Source organism: Haliotis asinina, chromosome 3, assembly GCF_037392515.1.
Source record: "Haliotis asinina isolate JCU_RB_2024 chromosome 3, JCU_Hal_asi_v2, whole genome shotgun sequence".
In the NCBI taxonomy this organism is placed as follows: domain Eukaryota; kingdom Metazoa; phylum Mollusca; class Gastropoda; order Lepetellida; family Haliotidae; genus Haliotis; species Haliotis asinina.
The window spans coordinates 45043853-45060642 of NC_090282.1; the positions used below are offsets into that span (position 1 = coordinate 45043853).

The 16790-nt window shown below is 38.8% G+C and overlaps 1 protein-coding gene across 1 annotated transcript; it reads left to right on the top strand.

The window, feature by feature from the left end:
• Window positions 1-147: 147 nt before the first annotated feature.
• LOC137276873 (rRNA N6-adenosine-methyltransferase ZCCHC4-like) lies at window positions 148-16531 on the top strand. The gene is made up of 12 exons (XM_067808521.1): window positions 148-264; window positions 6088-6298; window positions 6749-6938; window positions 7751-7842; window positions 8311-8392; window positions 9292-9508; window positions 10507-10610; window positions 12275-12390; window positions 13292-13367; window positions 14442-14565; window positions 15259-15325; window positions 16101-16531. Exons 1-12 carry the CDS (start codon window positions 192-194, stop codon window positions 16183-16185), a joined length of 1437 nt encoding a protein of 478 aa, XP_067664622.1. The 5' UTR covers window positions 148-191; the 3' UTR covers window positions 16186-16531.
• The last annotated feature ends 259 nt before the right edge of the window (window positions 16532-16790 follow it).

The window sequence follows — 16790 nt, forward strand, 5'->3', positions numbered from 1 at the left end:
TATCGACATATTCTGAAATTCATGAAACATGAATATATTGTGGAATAAGAATGAAAAAAGCATATATTAAGATTTGAACTACGAACCAGTAGCATACTTGTCTGCTGTTTTGAACAGCATGAAATGAGAGTGACTTCCCTTACCGGAAGTTTACAAGTTTCTGTCAAAACACGTGTGTTTGGTCGCTTGTGATGTCGGCTAACATCAGCAATGTTGACGTTATTCTAGACACAGTGGATGTGGATGTACCGTCCTGTCCACATGGTAAGGCCTGTATAATACAGGCTAATTACGGCTAGGCAATCGACATTATGATTATCGATGTAATCAAGCGTTCAATCCGCCTCAAACTTTACAAATTACAGTAAATATGGTAACTTAGAAATATGATACACTGGGAATCATACACATCAGTACCAACCATCCATGCTCATTTGTGGAAGAAGAAAAAAACTCTCTTGTTATTTGATAAGAAACTGGCATACTGAATATACACTATGACCGAATAGCTCAAACTTTCTTCAGTATTTTCAAAAAACATGTCAGACAAACTTGATTCCTATATCCTAAGAAATGAAAGAGTCATTTTTTAAGCTTCAAACCCAGCCAGCAGCTCTGTACATCTGCATGTACATCGACACATAGCAGTGAAATATTTCTTTCACCATAGACAGACAAAAGCAGTCTTTTTAAACATTTGTTGAGAATACTAACTTTTATGTTTCATGAAAGGTTAGAACAAAGTAATGTATTAGCCTGTTTAGACAGATTAAAGGGGCACTGATGCGGAGCAATTTCCGTGGACTGGTGTAAACTTTTGTTATTGTTTTTCTCCAGTGAGTACCCGGATGATATCCCAGAATTCGTGACTGGTTCGTGACCTCTGCTGCGCTGTCCGTAAGCGCAATTGATAGTTTAATTATAGACAGATCAACTGAGGTGAAGTCATTTTTACTTCATTTCAAATGTATTATGAAAACAAATGAAACACTTTGAAGGTTAATCATCTGCCCGTGGCAGAAATGGTAAAAAACTATTAGGACGGAAAACGTCTCTATATTTTGTCTCATAACCCTAGTTAGCTTATTGTCATACTTGTATGATTCTGAAAATTAATAAAAGAACACACGATCTGTTTATACTCATAGTAAATTTCTAACATAACAGCAACATTTATACATTGTATAGAATGCCAATGTGGATCTTATTTCACACACATACGCGATCAAGTGTGTTTTTTCTGTCATACAGATTCTGCTGAATGCTACAACAAATAAATTAAAACAAAATGCAAAACATGAATGTAAAACAGACAGATTTTATAGCAACGATGTCAGGCTACTACCTTGTTCAGGAATGTATCCATCAATATCCACGTAAAAGAAATCGTATTCCATTCATCTGCAGATGGTAAGTAATCCTGCTCTGTGTCGCGTGTCTTACAACTGTCTCATTTGCGAAAAAGTAACACATCGTTTCACGTGTTTCGTTGGTGAAAACCAGATAAACCTCTGATTGGTCTCCCAAGATAGCACACCTGGCAACTAATTGTATGATGTCCACTATTCTAAGTAATTTAGTTAACCAATAATGAGCAATCAATCAATCAACGCAAGGGTGGTTAATTCTTTGAAGGGAGGATGTTGTTTTTGCACTCACACTTTACGACAGGGTGTAGTCATCTACACACACTGCCTTTTGACAAATCCGCTAGAAGATAAAAGTAATTTATCAATCAGTGAGTTATCGGTTAATCCTTTGATCGATGTTTGTTTTTGTAACTTAGTTGATAAACCCTCTTGCATCACTTACATGCACATATTACATAACATACAATACATTTGCCATTACAGACCTTAATTTATAATGTTGAGTATTTACTCCAGACAGGAGAAATGCCAAATGGGAACCTTTGTTGAGTAACCGAAGTGGTGTTACTACTAATTATACCTGTTATAAATTCATTAATTGACCATCCAGAGAATGATGACAAATAACACGTGTAGGTTTACACCATCAAATGCGAGTTACAGCAAGGAAGATGTAATCTCTGTGTCGCATGCAGCCTGAAAACACTATTGGGCCGAAACTGTTTTGAGGATACCAATGGAATTTCGTTACAAAAGGAATACACACGGGCATTTGCTGTGTACTTGGGTAAATACGTGAAATAAGGGTTTTTTACGTAAGAAAATTTTCAGATTTCTCTACCAAAGGCAAAGTCATCGTTTTTTGTTTACGAATTCAAATAAATCAACTGTGTGTTTTTCTTAACATAAATAATAAACCATTGTAGCTACCATAGCTACCAAAATTTTCGTAAGATATTTGCTATCACAGCTGAACCAACACTCAGAATTACCTAAATATAAAGCTTTGCAATCTTCCGTACTGAAACAAATGGCTACGTGCCTGTAGACATCATATTTTCATGTAACATGATTAAATATCAGGTTAAAAACACTGAAATAGGATCAAATTGGATCAGTAACTATACCATCCAAGCATCCGAAAAGAACTACACTGCTGGGATATTTTGTTACGATCAGACAAGGAATACCATTGATATTTTTAAACAAATGGCATATGATGGGCATCCGGCCTCCCGAATGTTTAGGTGAAGAAATTCTGCTAATATGGACAGGAGCCCAGTTCCTTCGTCCGTCACGGTCGAAGGAGCGGGCGCTGACCAATTTGCGGTTTGATTTCGTAATTAGACCGTTGGCGAGAAACATTATTCGCTCCGCATCAGTGCCCCTTTAAACAAGTCTATCTTCAAAATAGATCTATGATTTACAAATAGATTTATCAAAGCTAATTTGAACCAAGTGTAATTGGTTGAAAATTCAGCTTTATATTTTGTGTGATGTTGCATGTTCATATGCACTTACAATGCTTATGTTTTAAGTTTGTGGCAGATGAAATGATATTTATATTAGAAGTTAAGAATGATATACATTGTAAATGGGTTGTCATTCAAGTGTGTTTTCTGATGTATTTTTATTATTCTCTGTATTCTGCACAATGGTATGGGCCATCGGCCCTGTGTATACATGGTCCATACAATATACAGAAGCTTACAAATACAGTTATATGACGGTTTACAAAATAGTTACACATGTATATGCAGGCAAGAGAAATTCATCGTTCCACGGTCAATAATGCCTAATTATGCAATCTATAGTAAATATGCAAAAGTTTTTTAAGACAGAGCCCATTGTACAATATGACCCCTACATTACATGGGAACTTATAGTACAGGTACAACAAGGCTATGTACAATATCGTCAGTTATGCAGAATGTTTATACAGGTGGTTCCAGGCAGAAGAGATGTAACATTCCATGAACAACAATGCATAATTTTACATTACAGGATAGATATATAAACATTTGAAGGTAAAGACTGGAATCCAATGGAATATAACAGGCCCTATGAAATGCTACTCATGCAGGGCATCAAGACATAGAAATAAGGTGGTTCATAATCAATATTCTATGGGTTTAAAGGGGCACTGATGCGGAGCAATTTCCGTGGACTGGTGTAAACCTTTGTTATTGTTTTTCTCCAGTGAGTACCCGGATGATATCCCAGAATTCGTGACTGGTTCGTGACCTCTGCTGCGCAGTCCGTATGTGCAACTGATAGTTTAATTATAGACAGATCAACTGAGGTGCAGTCATTTGTACTTCATTACAAATGTATTATGAAAACAAATGAAACACTTTGTAGATTAATCATCTGCCAGTGGCAGAAATGGTAAAAACTATCAGGACGGAAAAATACCGAAGCCAATGTACGTCTCTATATTTTGTCTCATAACACTAAATAGTTTATTGTCATATTTGTATGATTTTGAAAATTAATAGAAGAACACACGGTCTGCTTATACTCATAGTAAATTTCTAACATAACAGCAACATTTATACATTGTATAGATTGCCGATGTGGATCCTATTTCACACACATATGCGATCTAGTGTGTGTTTTCTGTCATATCGATTCTGCTGAATGCTACAACAAATAAATTAAAACAAAATGCAAATAAAGAATGTAAAACAGACTAATTTTATAGCAACAATGTCAGGCTACTACCTTGTTCAGGAATGTATCCATCAATATCCACGTAAAAGAAATCGTATTCCATTCATCTGCAGCTGGTAAATAATCCTGCTCTGTGTTGCGTGTCTTACAACTGTCTCATTTGCAAAAAAGCAACACATCGTTTCACGTCTTTCGTTGGTGAAAAGCTGATAAACCTCTCACTGGTCACCCAAGATAGCACACCTGGCAACTAATTGTATGATGTCCACTATTCTAAGTAATTTAGTTAACCAATAAAGAGCAATCAATCAATCAACGCAAGGGTGGTTAATTCTTTGAAGGGTGGATGTTGTTTTTACAATCGCACTTTACGACAGGGTGTAGTCATCTACACACACTACCTTTTGACAAAAGTAATTAATCAATCAGTGTGTTATTGGTTAATCTTTTGATCGATGTTTGTTTTTGTAACTCAGCTGATAAACCCTCTTGCATCACTTACATGCACATATTACATAACATACAATAAATTTGCCGTTACAGACCTTAATTTATAATGTTGAGTATTTACTCCAGACAGGAGAAATGCCAAATGGGAACCTTTGTTGAGTAACCTGAGTGGTGTTACTACTAATTATACCTCTTATGAATTCATTAATTGACCATCCAGAGAATGATGACAAATAACACGTGTAGGTTTACACCATCAAACGCGAGTTACAGCAAGGAAGATGTAATCTCTGTGTCGCATGCAGCCTGAAAACAGTTATGGGCCGAAACTGTTTTGAGGATACCAACGGAATTTCGTTACATAAGTAATACATACAGGCATTTGCTGTGTACTTGGGTAAATACGTGAAATAAGGTTTTTTTTATTTACTTAAGAAAATCTTCAGATTTCTCTACCAAAGGCAAAGTCATCGTTTATTGTTTACGAATTCAAATAAATCAACTGTGTGTTTTTATTATCATAAATAATAAACCATTGTAGCTACCATAGCTACCAAAATTTACGTATGATAGTTGCTATCACAGCTGAACCAACACTCAAAACTACCTAAATATAAAGCTTTGCAATCTTCCGTACTGAAACAAATGGCTTGCTACGTGCCTGTAGACATCATATTTTCATGTAACATATTTGAATATCGAGGTTAAAAACACAGAAACAGGATAAAATTGAGTAACTATACCATCCAAGCATCATATTTTCATGTAACATGATTAAATATCGAGGTTAAAAACACAGAAATAGGATCAAATTGAGTAACAATACCATCCAAGCATCCGAAAAAAAACTACACTGCTGGGATATTTTGTTACGATCAGACAAGGAATACCATGGATATTTTTAAATAATGTCATATGATGGGCATCCGGCCTCCTGACTCTTTTGGGTGAAGAAATTCTGCTAATATGGACAGGAGCCCAGTTCCTTTGTCCGTCACGGTTGAAGGAGCGGGCGCTGACCAATTTGCAGTTTGGTTCCGTAATTAGACCGTTGGCGAGAAACATTATTCGCTCCGCATCAGTGCCCCTTTAACAAGGTGCATCATGGCATAGAGATAAGAGTTTTATACATGGAGGATATATTCAGATCACCATCAATGATACATATTTATATCAAGCACTTTTACAATAGGATCAGGGCATGGAAGATATAGCAAACCATTTACCCCAAAGTCAAAATATTTTAAAAGTTTTAAAAGGGATATTTATGGGATGGAACATATACCTGTATTAATAGTGTGATACGTAATATGAATGAATATGAATACGACAAGGGACAAGGAAGATACTCCATTCTACAATGGATGCTGCCAAATTTTACATTATTACGTAGATATGCAACAATTTTGATACCAGCGCTGCTACAGTTGCATCATTTGCTAGGAGACCTGGACCAGTACAGCAAGGGACAAAGCATTAATATACCAGTCCATGGTCAATGTTACATAACAAAGTTGATATACAAAACACACTCACATGGTAACCAGGATGCATCCAAGTTCACATTACAAGTCATGTTGATTGTGTCCCTCAGGACCTGCACTGTTATTCATCAAGTATGACCAGGATGGAGAGAAGCCAGGCAAACAGAGAAAGTTCTTCGCATGCTCGGCCTTCAGAGACAGAAAACAATGTCAATTCTTCCAGTATGCTGATGAAAAGATATCAAAAGAGAAGATAGAGGAACGCAAGCTAATTAACAAGGGAAATTCTACCAGATATTCCCATGATGATCTGTGGAATCGGTATGTGCTGTTTCATAACAAAATTTGAAAAATTCTATAGGATATGTAAATGATTTGGTTTTCTTCAGCAACACTTCCCAGCATGCATTGTTCATTATGGTTCCTACATATTTGTAAATATTGTGTATGATTTGCAGCATTTGATCATAACCACTTCAAGTCAGGGACCTGGCAATAATGTGTTTTCGTTCTGTAGCAGAGGTTAAACATTTCTTTTAATTTCATCCATATTTGAACAAAGTTAATATTTACTAGGTTAATAATATTCATCATCTGCCCTGTCATGTGTTAATAATCCTATATACAGAAGAAATTATTGGTGGTCATGTAAATTTTGAAACATAGAAGTAGTGATTTATGAAGATTACTTACAGATTTGTCTTGAAGTTGATGTGGGCAACTTATGGGAGAAGTAGGACTCACATTATTGTAGCCAGTGTTTTGTTACAGATGTCAGCGTCTGCAAAACACACAGCTGCTTGATTCTGCCCGTGTCTACTGCCACACATGTGATCTTCTGTTGTTGCCAGAGGAACACAAGGAACATAAGGGTCACACACTGAAGACAAATATTTCATGTTCTCTACTCCAGCATCCTACACAGCTGTTCCAGCCACACAACAACAACAAGACATATGCTGTCAGTAGGCAACGTACCATTGTTACCATTTGAGCGGTGTGTCAGTATGCTGTAGGTCACCATTAACATTTGAAAAAGTGGTGTGTCAGTATGCTGTAGGTCACCATTAATATGGGAGAGACTGGTGTGAGTCAGTAGGCTGTAGGTCAGCACTAACATTTCAGAGCATGGTGTGTGAGGAGGCTCTAGGTCACTGTTAACATTGGAGAGAGGAGTATGTGCCAGTAGGCTGTAGGTCACTGTTAGCATTTCAGAGAGGGGTGTGTCTGTAGGCTGTAGGGGTGTGTCAGTAGGCTGTAGGTCACTGTTAACAATGGAGAGAGGAGTGTGTGCCTGTAGGCTGTAGGTCACTGGTAGCATTTCAGAGAGGGGTGTGTCTGTAGGCTGTAGGGGTGTGTCAGTAGACTGTAGGTCACTGTTAACAATGGAGAGAGGAGTGTGTGCCAGTAGGCTGTAGGTCACTGTTAGCATTTCAGAGAGGGGTGTGTCTGTAGGCTGTAGGTCACCATTAACACTGGAGAGAGGGGTGTGTCAGTAGGCTGTAGGTCACTGTTAACAATGGAGAGAGTGGTATGTGTCAGTAGACTGTAGGTCACTGTTAACAATGGAGAGAGTGGTATGTGTCAGTAGACTGTAGGTCACTGTTAACATTGGAGAGAGGGGTGTGTGTCAGTAGTATGTAGGTCACTATGTATTAGCATTTTAGAGTGGGGTGCGTCAGTACGCTGCAGGTCACTGTTAGCACTGGAGACAGAATTGTGTATCAGTATATTGTAGGTTACTTTCAACATTTTTGAGATTGTCTGTTTCAGCAATACCTGTTTGCAAGTTCTGCTGTCACATTCACCTTACAGACCCTGGACAAACTTGGTGTCACCCATGTACTCTGTGTTGGGGCTCCAAGGTACGCTGATAAGGGGAATCACTTGATGTGTCAATGTGTAGTCCCGTCATGATATTGCTGGAATATTGCTAGAAGCAGTGTAATACCAAACTCACTCACTAAGTGATGTAATTTGTGCAGGCTCTGGCAGGCCCGTGTCTCTCATGTACTTTGTCCACACCTAGCTCTCCCCACTGAATTACAGTCTGATGTCAGCAGGGATATTGTGACTCGTGTTCTGTGTTGTTTGGTTGTCATTTAATGCCACATTCAGCTGTATGACAACAGTCTGTAAATAGTAAAGCCTGGAACTGACAATTAAGTGATTGATACCATGAGTATCAATTCTCAGAACTGAAATACAATAATATGCATGAACCAAGTCTGTAAATCTCATCACCCAATCCTGTTAGTCACCTCTTACAACAATAGGCAGCAGAATCCAAGCCTAACCAAGATTCACAGGTGCTGATTGTTGGATTGTTTCAGAATACATGAAGCGATCATCAATAGAAGTGGATCCAAGGGCCACTCAAGAAAGACCCTGCTGCTAGATCTGGATGCAAGATATGTATGTGCAGAATGATTTATGTAAAGTTAGATATGAACTTCAGTAGTAAAACTGAACTCCAGCTATCCAGCAGAAATCAGGCAATTTGTGATGTGGGATAGATGTCTCTACCTGTGGTTTTTTTTTTGAGTAGCATAGAAATTGCTTGTTTATTATATATCTGTAGGTTGACATAATAAAAAATAGTATGTGAATTTCTATTCCCTGTTCGATATTGTACTGGCATGAATATTTTGATGCCTGTCAAATTGTTAGTTTGTTGTATATCTCCATCTTAGATATGAAACAAATAATTTTGAAAAGGTCCATGCTCTAGACTTTCATTCAAAATAAATGTTAAATGATTATTCACACTTGCTAGCACTGCCAATTAAGCCCAGTGTGTTCTCCAGCAATATTAACATACAGCTGAGAACTGGGATAAAACCAGAAATGCTCTTGGGTTACCTCCCTTATCCCTTATATTGATGGTTCCAGCAAGTGTTTAAGTCCATCAAACTTTCAAAGCTAATTTAGATAAATGTATCTTTGTTGGTGTAATTTGAATAAGTAGTTAAGATGTATTAAGTGTAGGTATCCCAAATTCATTCCAATAAATCTGCCAGTTAGCGATTATATGGTATTTATGAACGCAGCTTGTGTTTCCTGCTTTACTGGTTAAATGCTTGAAAGTTTATGTAACATACCAGGATTTAAGTGGGGTAAGGCCCAAACCAACTGGTGGTCCAAGATTGAAGACATGTGAAGACCATCTTTGTTTGTGGGTATTCTCATGCGTATGATGTATATAAATCCAGCAGTAAATGGCTACCAAGAGACAATGTCACACATGGAAATGACTGCAGTGACTTGACTGACTCATGTGTGCTGATGACATTGTTTCTTTATGTATGTTCCAGATGCAGGTGTATTCATCTTCACAGTTCTGCCGCTTCAATATGTTCAACTTTCATTTCTTTGACTCAGGAACTAGTGAGCAAGTGTATCAAGACTTTGTAACTCCAAGCCACCAAAAACACATTGCCATAATAACAGATCCTCCATTTGGGGGAATGGTAGAAGCTCTGGCAAGGACCATGTCTCGGATCATGTCTGACTGTGTTCTTCAGGACGAGGGTGGGTTCAGTGATGTCTCACATGAAGTCATCCAGTCTTCACAGGTGTCAGTTTAGTTGTCATCCACTGGTTTGGGTCTCAAATCCCAGATTGAGACTTCTTGTTGTTTTCACTGCAGTTGAAAATAGCAAAGTAAAATGTGTATTGTTCCTTCAGCGTCAAGTGAACACACTAGATGCGACTGAAAGACCAGGCATCTATACACCACTATCTCACTTCATTTTGTACATTCATGTAAAGGTAGAGTTCTAACAATATATTGTAGTACTGATAATGGTGATACTCTATTGGATGATAAATATGTCAATACCTTTTTTTACGTATAATGATAAGTATCATTGACCTTAAAATTGTTAATTTTCACAAGAAAATGATGGTAATGTCAAAATTTACACTGTTACTTGATATAAGAAAGTATGTTTTTAAGAAATTAACTGAAGATAACATATCGTGATGTGCATAAAATTGTGTTGTTCCAAGACATTGCGATACATATTGTATGTTGAATTTTCTGTATTGTCACCCCTGTATGTAAAAGTATTGATAAACTTCCAACCCTGTGCAGGTTGTTGATGAAGGTTTTTATGCGTATCACTCAACACACGGAAACACAGAGTATTACTCTTGAGAAATCTGGTATCAGAAGCCATCAAGTGTTTTACTGTTGCAGCTTTCTGTGGAGAAAATCTTTGCTGTTGTTCTATGGACCGTGTTCTGTGAACTCCATTTTTTTGTCTCCAATTAAAATATCCTTGAATATCAGAGATACCGAAACAATTCTATCGTGTTGATGTTGTTGAGTGGCACCTAGTACAGATGTATCACAACAGCTCATGGAATGGACAGCCTCTGATTTAAGATGCTGCGATTTGTATTACAGAGTTACCTCCCTTAGATGCTCACATTCTGTATTGGTTGATGATACTACACATTGATTAATTTTGCCATGTGAATTACTTCTTAAACAATGAGTTATGATGTGTTGGTTCTTGTTGAAGGTGAGGAAGAGGTTGTCACTGTTCCGGTGCTGTGGTTCTTCCCTTACTTCCTGGAGAAGAGGATCACAGATGCTATACCTTCCCTGCATATGTTAGACTATAAGGTAAGGCTTAAGGTCTCCTAGAGAACACTGCCCTGCATATGTTAGACTAAAAGGTAGGGCTTAGGGTCTCCTGCTGAACACTGCCCTGCATATGGTAGACTATAAGGTAGGGCTTAGGGTCCCCTGTAGACCACTGCCCTGCATATGATAGACTATAGGTAGGGCTGAGGGTCTCCTGTAGAACACTGCCCTGCATATGATAAACTATGAAGTAGGGCTTAGGGTCTCCTGTAGAACACTGCCCTGCATATGGTAGACTATAGGTAGGGCTGAGGGTCTCCTGTAGAAGACGTGCGTTGAAGATTGCTCGAGTGGGCTGTATGAGGTGTAACACGGACAGTCTATTGAATGGGGGATAAAGAAAATCTGATCCAGACAAAGACCCACTGGACAAAATTTCTTTGAACAAATTCCCACTCCAAAATGACAAAATCCCATTTTATATGTTATTGCTACCCTTTTTTATCAGTTTTAAATAGCATGTTTTCAGGACAGAAACCAATGAAATAAGAATCATAAGAAGTTTGTGTACATCAGTTAAGATAAACAAGGAAGATGATTAGATGATTACACGCACCATGGAAGTATACCAGAGTGAAGCATTATCTAATGAGATTTCGTTGAATCATGTTATTAGTGTTTATTGTCAGTACTGCTTATTTATGAAGAAAACTGAAAATATCTATTTCAAAATAAATTTAATGTCATTTTTCATACTATTGAGATTTTGTCTGCAGTGTGCAGACATTTTGTCCTATAGGATTTTGTCAGGTTGGTATGGGTTTTTGTCCTACTCTCTTATTGAATACATACTTCTGTGTATCTCTGTATCTTTTAGATACTGTTGAGGAGACACTGTGAGATAAATAAAACTACCTTGCAGATCCTCACTTTTCATTCATGTGACACTACCTTCTATGTTTGTGTTAGAAACTGAAATTTAAATTTGATTCCTTTTACACATTGCAATATCACTTTTTGTGATAAGTCAGATAATACCCTGATCTGGCCTGTACATGTGTGTATGGTGCATTCCAGCATGACAGGCATGGCTTATATTGTGTTGTCCTTGAATAGATTTTGTGGTTACGGCTGTGAATGTTGAAATAGGCTGACAAATTCGACATTTTGAAAGGTTTAAGGCTCAGGCCATTCCAATGCTGTATTCTGAAATCATTCAGTTCAAACAAATTTTTAACATAAGCCGTGTCTTTATTCAAAATGAAGCAGAACCCTTGAAGATCTGGGTAATATTTCATCTTCAGCAACCCATGATTTTTTATAAAAGGCAACTAATGGGATTGGGTAGTCAGACTTGCTGAGTTACTTGACAAGTCATCATATCCCATTGGCATTGATGAATGCTCATGCTGTTGATCACTGGATTGTCTTGTCCAGACTCTGCTATTTCCAACCATATAGCAGGAATCTTGCTGAGTGCTACGTAGAACTGAACTCACACACTCACTCTTGACCAAACAACATTGGTTAATGGTTTTATTCTTTAATCAGAAATGCATTGTTACTGATATTATTTGTGTCCAGTCCGATAATATATTTACATGACAAGTTTCTATGGATGTCATTATTCATGTGTAGTGCGAGAGATTTATTTTTTCACATTGGCATGATTGTAATGAGTAGCAAGTGTGAGTTTGTTCCAGGTTGACTATGACAACCACAGCTTGTTCTCAGCGAAAAAGAAGAAGGGATCCCCAGTGAGGATCTTCACCAACCTACCTGCAAGGCAGATTCCGCTACCTAGCAACCAGGGATACAGGTGATATACAGGAAGGAGTGAGTGAGTTGAGTTTTATGCCGCACTCATCAATATTCCAGCTATGTGGCAGCGGTCTGTAAATAATCAAGTCTGGAGCAGACAATCCAGTGATCAACAACATGAGCATTGATCTGCGCAATTGGGAACCGATGACATGTGTCAACCAAGTCAGCGGCCTGACCAACCAATCCCTTTAGTCACCTCTTACGACAAGCACAATCACCTTTTTTGGCAAGCATGGGTTGCTGAAGGCCTATTCTACCCCGGGACCTTCACGGGTCTGATATACAGGAATTGTGATAACTTGGAATACTTGTGTAGCAGAACTCTAGGGAGAAGAGTTCCCTGGATGTTTAGCTTTCTGATAGTAACACATCTGAAGAATATCTATAGATCTCTCTAATTATACATCCTTGTTGCATTAAGATTCCCCCAAACATATATGTCATGAATATGAAGTAGTGTGTTGTGTTCTTAAGTTGTGTCATGTTTGAAACTAAGATGTTACTTCAGCGTTATTAGGATTATTTTCACTGCCAGAAGGATATGTATTAAAAATGGCAGTTGGCCAAGTATTACAGAATGTTTTCCACATCTGTGTCAAACTTGTGAGGCCTCCATTTTGCTGAGACTGAATAGTTGGCTGGTATTACATGCACATCCATGAGGACTGCTTTTGATTGCAGTACAACAGCATTGTAAATAGTTGCCCATACAAACTGCTGGTGTAGGCGCAAGGCATGCTTTTTTAGGCATAATTGAGACTGAAGATAGTTTCAGAAAAGTCATGTGGTGAATAGGTTAGTGCTATTTGTCAACATGTAATGGATGTAAAGCTGGATTACTGAGTATCCCCAGAGTGCAGGTGGCGTCTAACTACCAAGACGTGACTGTGTTTCAGGTGGTGTGAGATGTGTGAGCGGTACTCTGCTGAGGAGAACAAGCACTGTGACAAGTGTGGCCGCTGTCCCTCTAAGGTATAAATGTTGCCCTTTTCTCAAGGGAGCTTTAGTTGTACGCAGTGTTTGCATGTGTTTGAGGTAACTCCTTCAGTTACATGCAGTGTTTGCATGTGTCAAGGGAACTCCTTTAGTTGCATGCAGTGCTTGGCTTGGCTCCTTTAGTTGTATGGATTGTTTGGCTCCTTTAGTTGCATGCAGTGCTTGGCTCCTTTAGTTGCATGCAGTGCTTGGCTCCTTCAGTTGCATGCAGTGCTTGGCTCCTTTAGTTGCATGCAGTGCTTGGCTCCTTTAGTTGTATGCAGTGTTTGGCTCCTTTAGTTGCATGCAGTGCTTGGCTCCTTTAGTTGTATGCAGTGCTTGGCTCCTATAGTCGCCTGCAGTGCTTGGCTCCTTTAGTTGTATGCAGTGTTGGGCTCCTTTAGTTGTATGCAGTGCTTGACTCCTTTAGTTGCTTGCAGTGTTTGGCTCCTTTAGTTGTATGGAGTGCTTGGCTCCTTTAGTTGCATGCAGTGCTTGACTCCTTTAGTCGCATGCAGTGCTTGGCTCCTTTAGTTGCATGCAGTGTTTGGCTCCTTTAGTTGCATGCAGTGCTTGGCTCCTTTAGTCGCATGCAGTGTTTGGCTCCTTTAGTTGTATGCAGTGTTTGGCTCCTTTAGTCGCATGCAGTGCTTGGCTCCTTTAGTTGTATGCAGTGTTGGGCTCCTTTAGTTGTATGCAGTGCTTGGCTCCTTTAGTTGCATGCAGTGCTTGGCTCCTTTAGTTGTATGCAGTGTTTGGGTGTGTCAAGAAGCCTCCCGTAGTTGGATGCAGTGTTTTGATATATGAAGGGAGCTCCTTTAGTTGCCTGCAGTGTGTTGATGTGTAAGGGAGCTCCTTTACTTGTATGCAGTGTTTGGGTGTGTCAGTTAAGCTCCTTTAGTTGCATGCTGTGTTGATAATAATAGCAGTCAACAAAAAGAGTGTACAAATACCTTCATAGGATATTGTTAAGCCATGCTGTCAGGTAAACTTGATCTGTTTGATGCAATACAATTTATACCTGCAAAATCAGTGATTCAAAGACACAGCAGTATGTTTTTGTATTTGTAGGATGGAACAAGCTATATTCACTGTGATATCTGTCAACGCTGTGTGAAGCCCTCCTGGGTGCACTGTAGTACATGTAATAGATGTCAGCTACAGGACCACAAGTGTGGAGCAAACAGAGAGTCGGGTGAGTCAGATGTCAGATACAGGATCACAGGTAAAGTAAGTCAGATGTGAGGTACAGGATCACAGGTAAAGTGAGACAGATGTCAGGAACAGGATCCCAGATAAAGTGCGTAAGATGTCAGGAACAGGATCACAGTTAAAGTGAGATGTCAGTAACAGGATCACCGGAAAAGTGTGTCAGGTGTCAGGTACAGGGTTACAGGTGAAGTGTGTCAGATGTCAGGAACAGGATCACAGGTAAAGTGAGTCAGATGTCAGGAGCAGAATCACAGGTAAAGTGAGTCAGATGTCAGGTACAGGATCACAGGTAAAGTGTGTCAGATGTCAGGTACAAGATCACAGTTACAGTGAGCCAGATGTCAGGAACAGGTAAAGTGTGTCGGATGTCAGGTATAGAATCACAGGTAAAGTGTGTCAGATGTCAGGTTCAAGATCACAGGTAAAGTGTTGTGGTGTCAGGTACAAAACCACAGGTAAAGTGAGTCAGATATCAGCTAGAGGACCACATTTCAATTCCATTGTGTGACATGCTTCTTGTTATGATGAGAAAGAGGCTTGTATAAGTAGAATTCCAGACAGATTGACGCATAACTTGGACCAATGAATGCCATACCAGATCTGGAAGGAGTTACAGCCCATATTATTATTACTATTAATATCTAGACAATATTTCATTGACCTGGTCTTATTGCAGGGTGCCACATATGTGGACAAAGTGGTCACAAGAGGAGGGACTGCCCCCTGAGACACCTGTCAAACAGGTAAGGGAGAGGGGGATATCTGTACTCAGCTTGCTGCAACTTACTCCCAGTAGTTAATGTGCCTGTCATTAGTAGTTGGTATGGTGTGTCAGAGGCCTGTCACAATCACAGGTCTCAAAACGTTCTTACCCTGACAAATTTCATAAGCCTATTCTTAACACATTGACTATGATCAAGGTTAAGAATTTCTGAGGGCTACGAATGTTTCAAGAGTAAGGGCCAATATCAAAAGGTGACCATTTCAGTCACAAGACTGTCAGCTTCAGAAAGTGTAGTGGTGAAGAGAAATGGGGTTTAATGTCGTACTTAAACATCTGCTACCTCCCTGAGGTAACATGCCGCAGTTGTACTGACACATCATACTGATTTCAAGGTGACCAGTCCTTGTTGTACCCATAAATGCTGAGCGCCAGGCAGGGACCAACAAGTACTATATTTTACAGTCTTTCAGTATGATGTGGAGGGGAATCGAAAACGTGACCTTCTATTCTCCGAGCGGACGCTCTGACCACTACATCAAAAATGAGTGACATGCTGTGTCCACATGAATTAAGAAACCGGTATGAAACCAGTATGCATAGGTGATCAGGCTTCTCATTATACACATCATCAGAAGGATGGCATCAACAGTAGATGACCTAGTCTGTCATCACAGTGTCGCCAGCAGGAGACCATTATCAATATTTATAGTCTGAGTAAAATCTTTGAAACTGCATGTTACATTTACACGCTGTTTCTGTTGAGATTTGTTTCACTTAATCTTCTTGTTTCCCAGGAAAAGAAAGAAAGAATTATCATCCCAGTCATCATCTGCAATGTCACCAAAAAAGAAAAGAAAAAAGACAGGAAAAAGAAAGTAATTTAAATAGAACCTCTTTGTTTAGTCTCAGGATTATTTCAACTGACTTATGCATGTTCCTCAAAGATTCATGAAGTAATTTAAGAAATATGCAAAAAAATACAAATTAGTTTTTCCAGTTCATCGTAATACTTTGAACAGAGTTTATTATCCCCCACCACAACAAAGTTGTTAACTTAAACCATAAACTGTTGACAGTTTTATGAGCAAATGGTTCTGTGAATATTGGGTCCTTTATATTCAAATTGTTTTTAACATGAAAACTTCAGTAAACTATTGATGTGAATGATATATTGTAAATCAATAAAATAATGCATGTATTAAATAATGTGAGTGCAAACCTAAAAGCGAAAATTCATGCATTTGTTATTGCAAGGGGCAAATCAGGACATTGTTGACTCACAAATGACTTTGCTCACTGATTTCGGACATATAATTGATCCATCTTAATCCCCCTGAACACTGGGGCATTGGATCAAAGACAGCTTTCCTTTCAGCTGTTAGTACTAGTAATTGACAGTAGAGAGGATGATCTCTGTTTGTGATGTTTCAGACTCAAGTAGCATACAAAAGTATTTGGAAGATGTATCATGCATCATACTGCAC

What these genes read in the sequence shown, in the direction of transcription:
- LOC137276873 (XM_067808521.1), top strand. Translation starts at nt 192, where the DNA reads ATGTCGGCTAACATCAGCAATGTTGACGTTATTCTAGACACAGTGGAT. An exon ending in CTGTGTTCTTCAGGACGAGG is followed by an intron (nt 9,509 to 10,506) that starts GTGGGTTCAGTG and finishes TTCTTGTTGAAG; the next exon opens with GTGAGGAAGAGGTTGTCACT. An exon ending in TGGAGCAAACAGAGAGTCGG is followed by an intron (nt 14,566 to 15,258) that starts GTGAGTCAGATG and finishes GTCTTATTGCAG; the next exon opens with GGTGCCACATATGTGGACAA.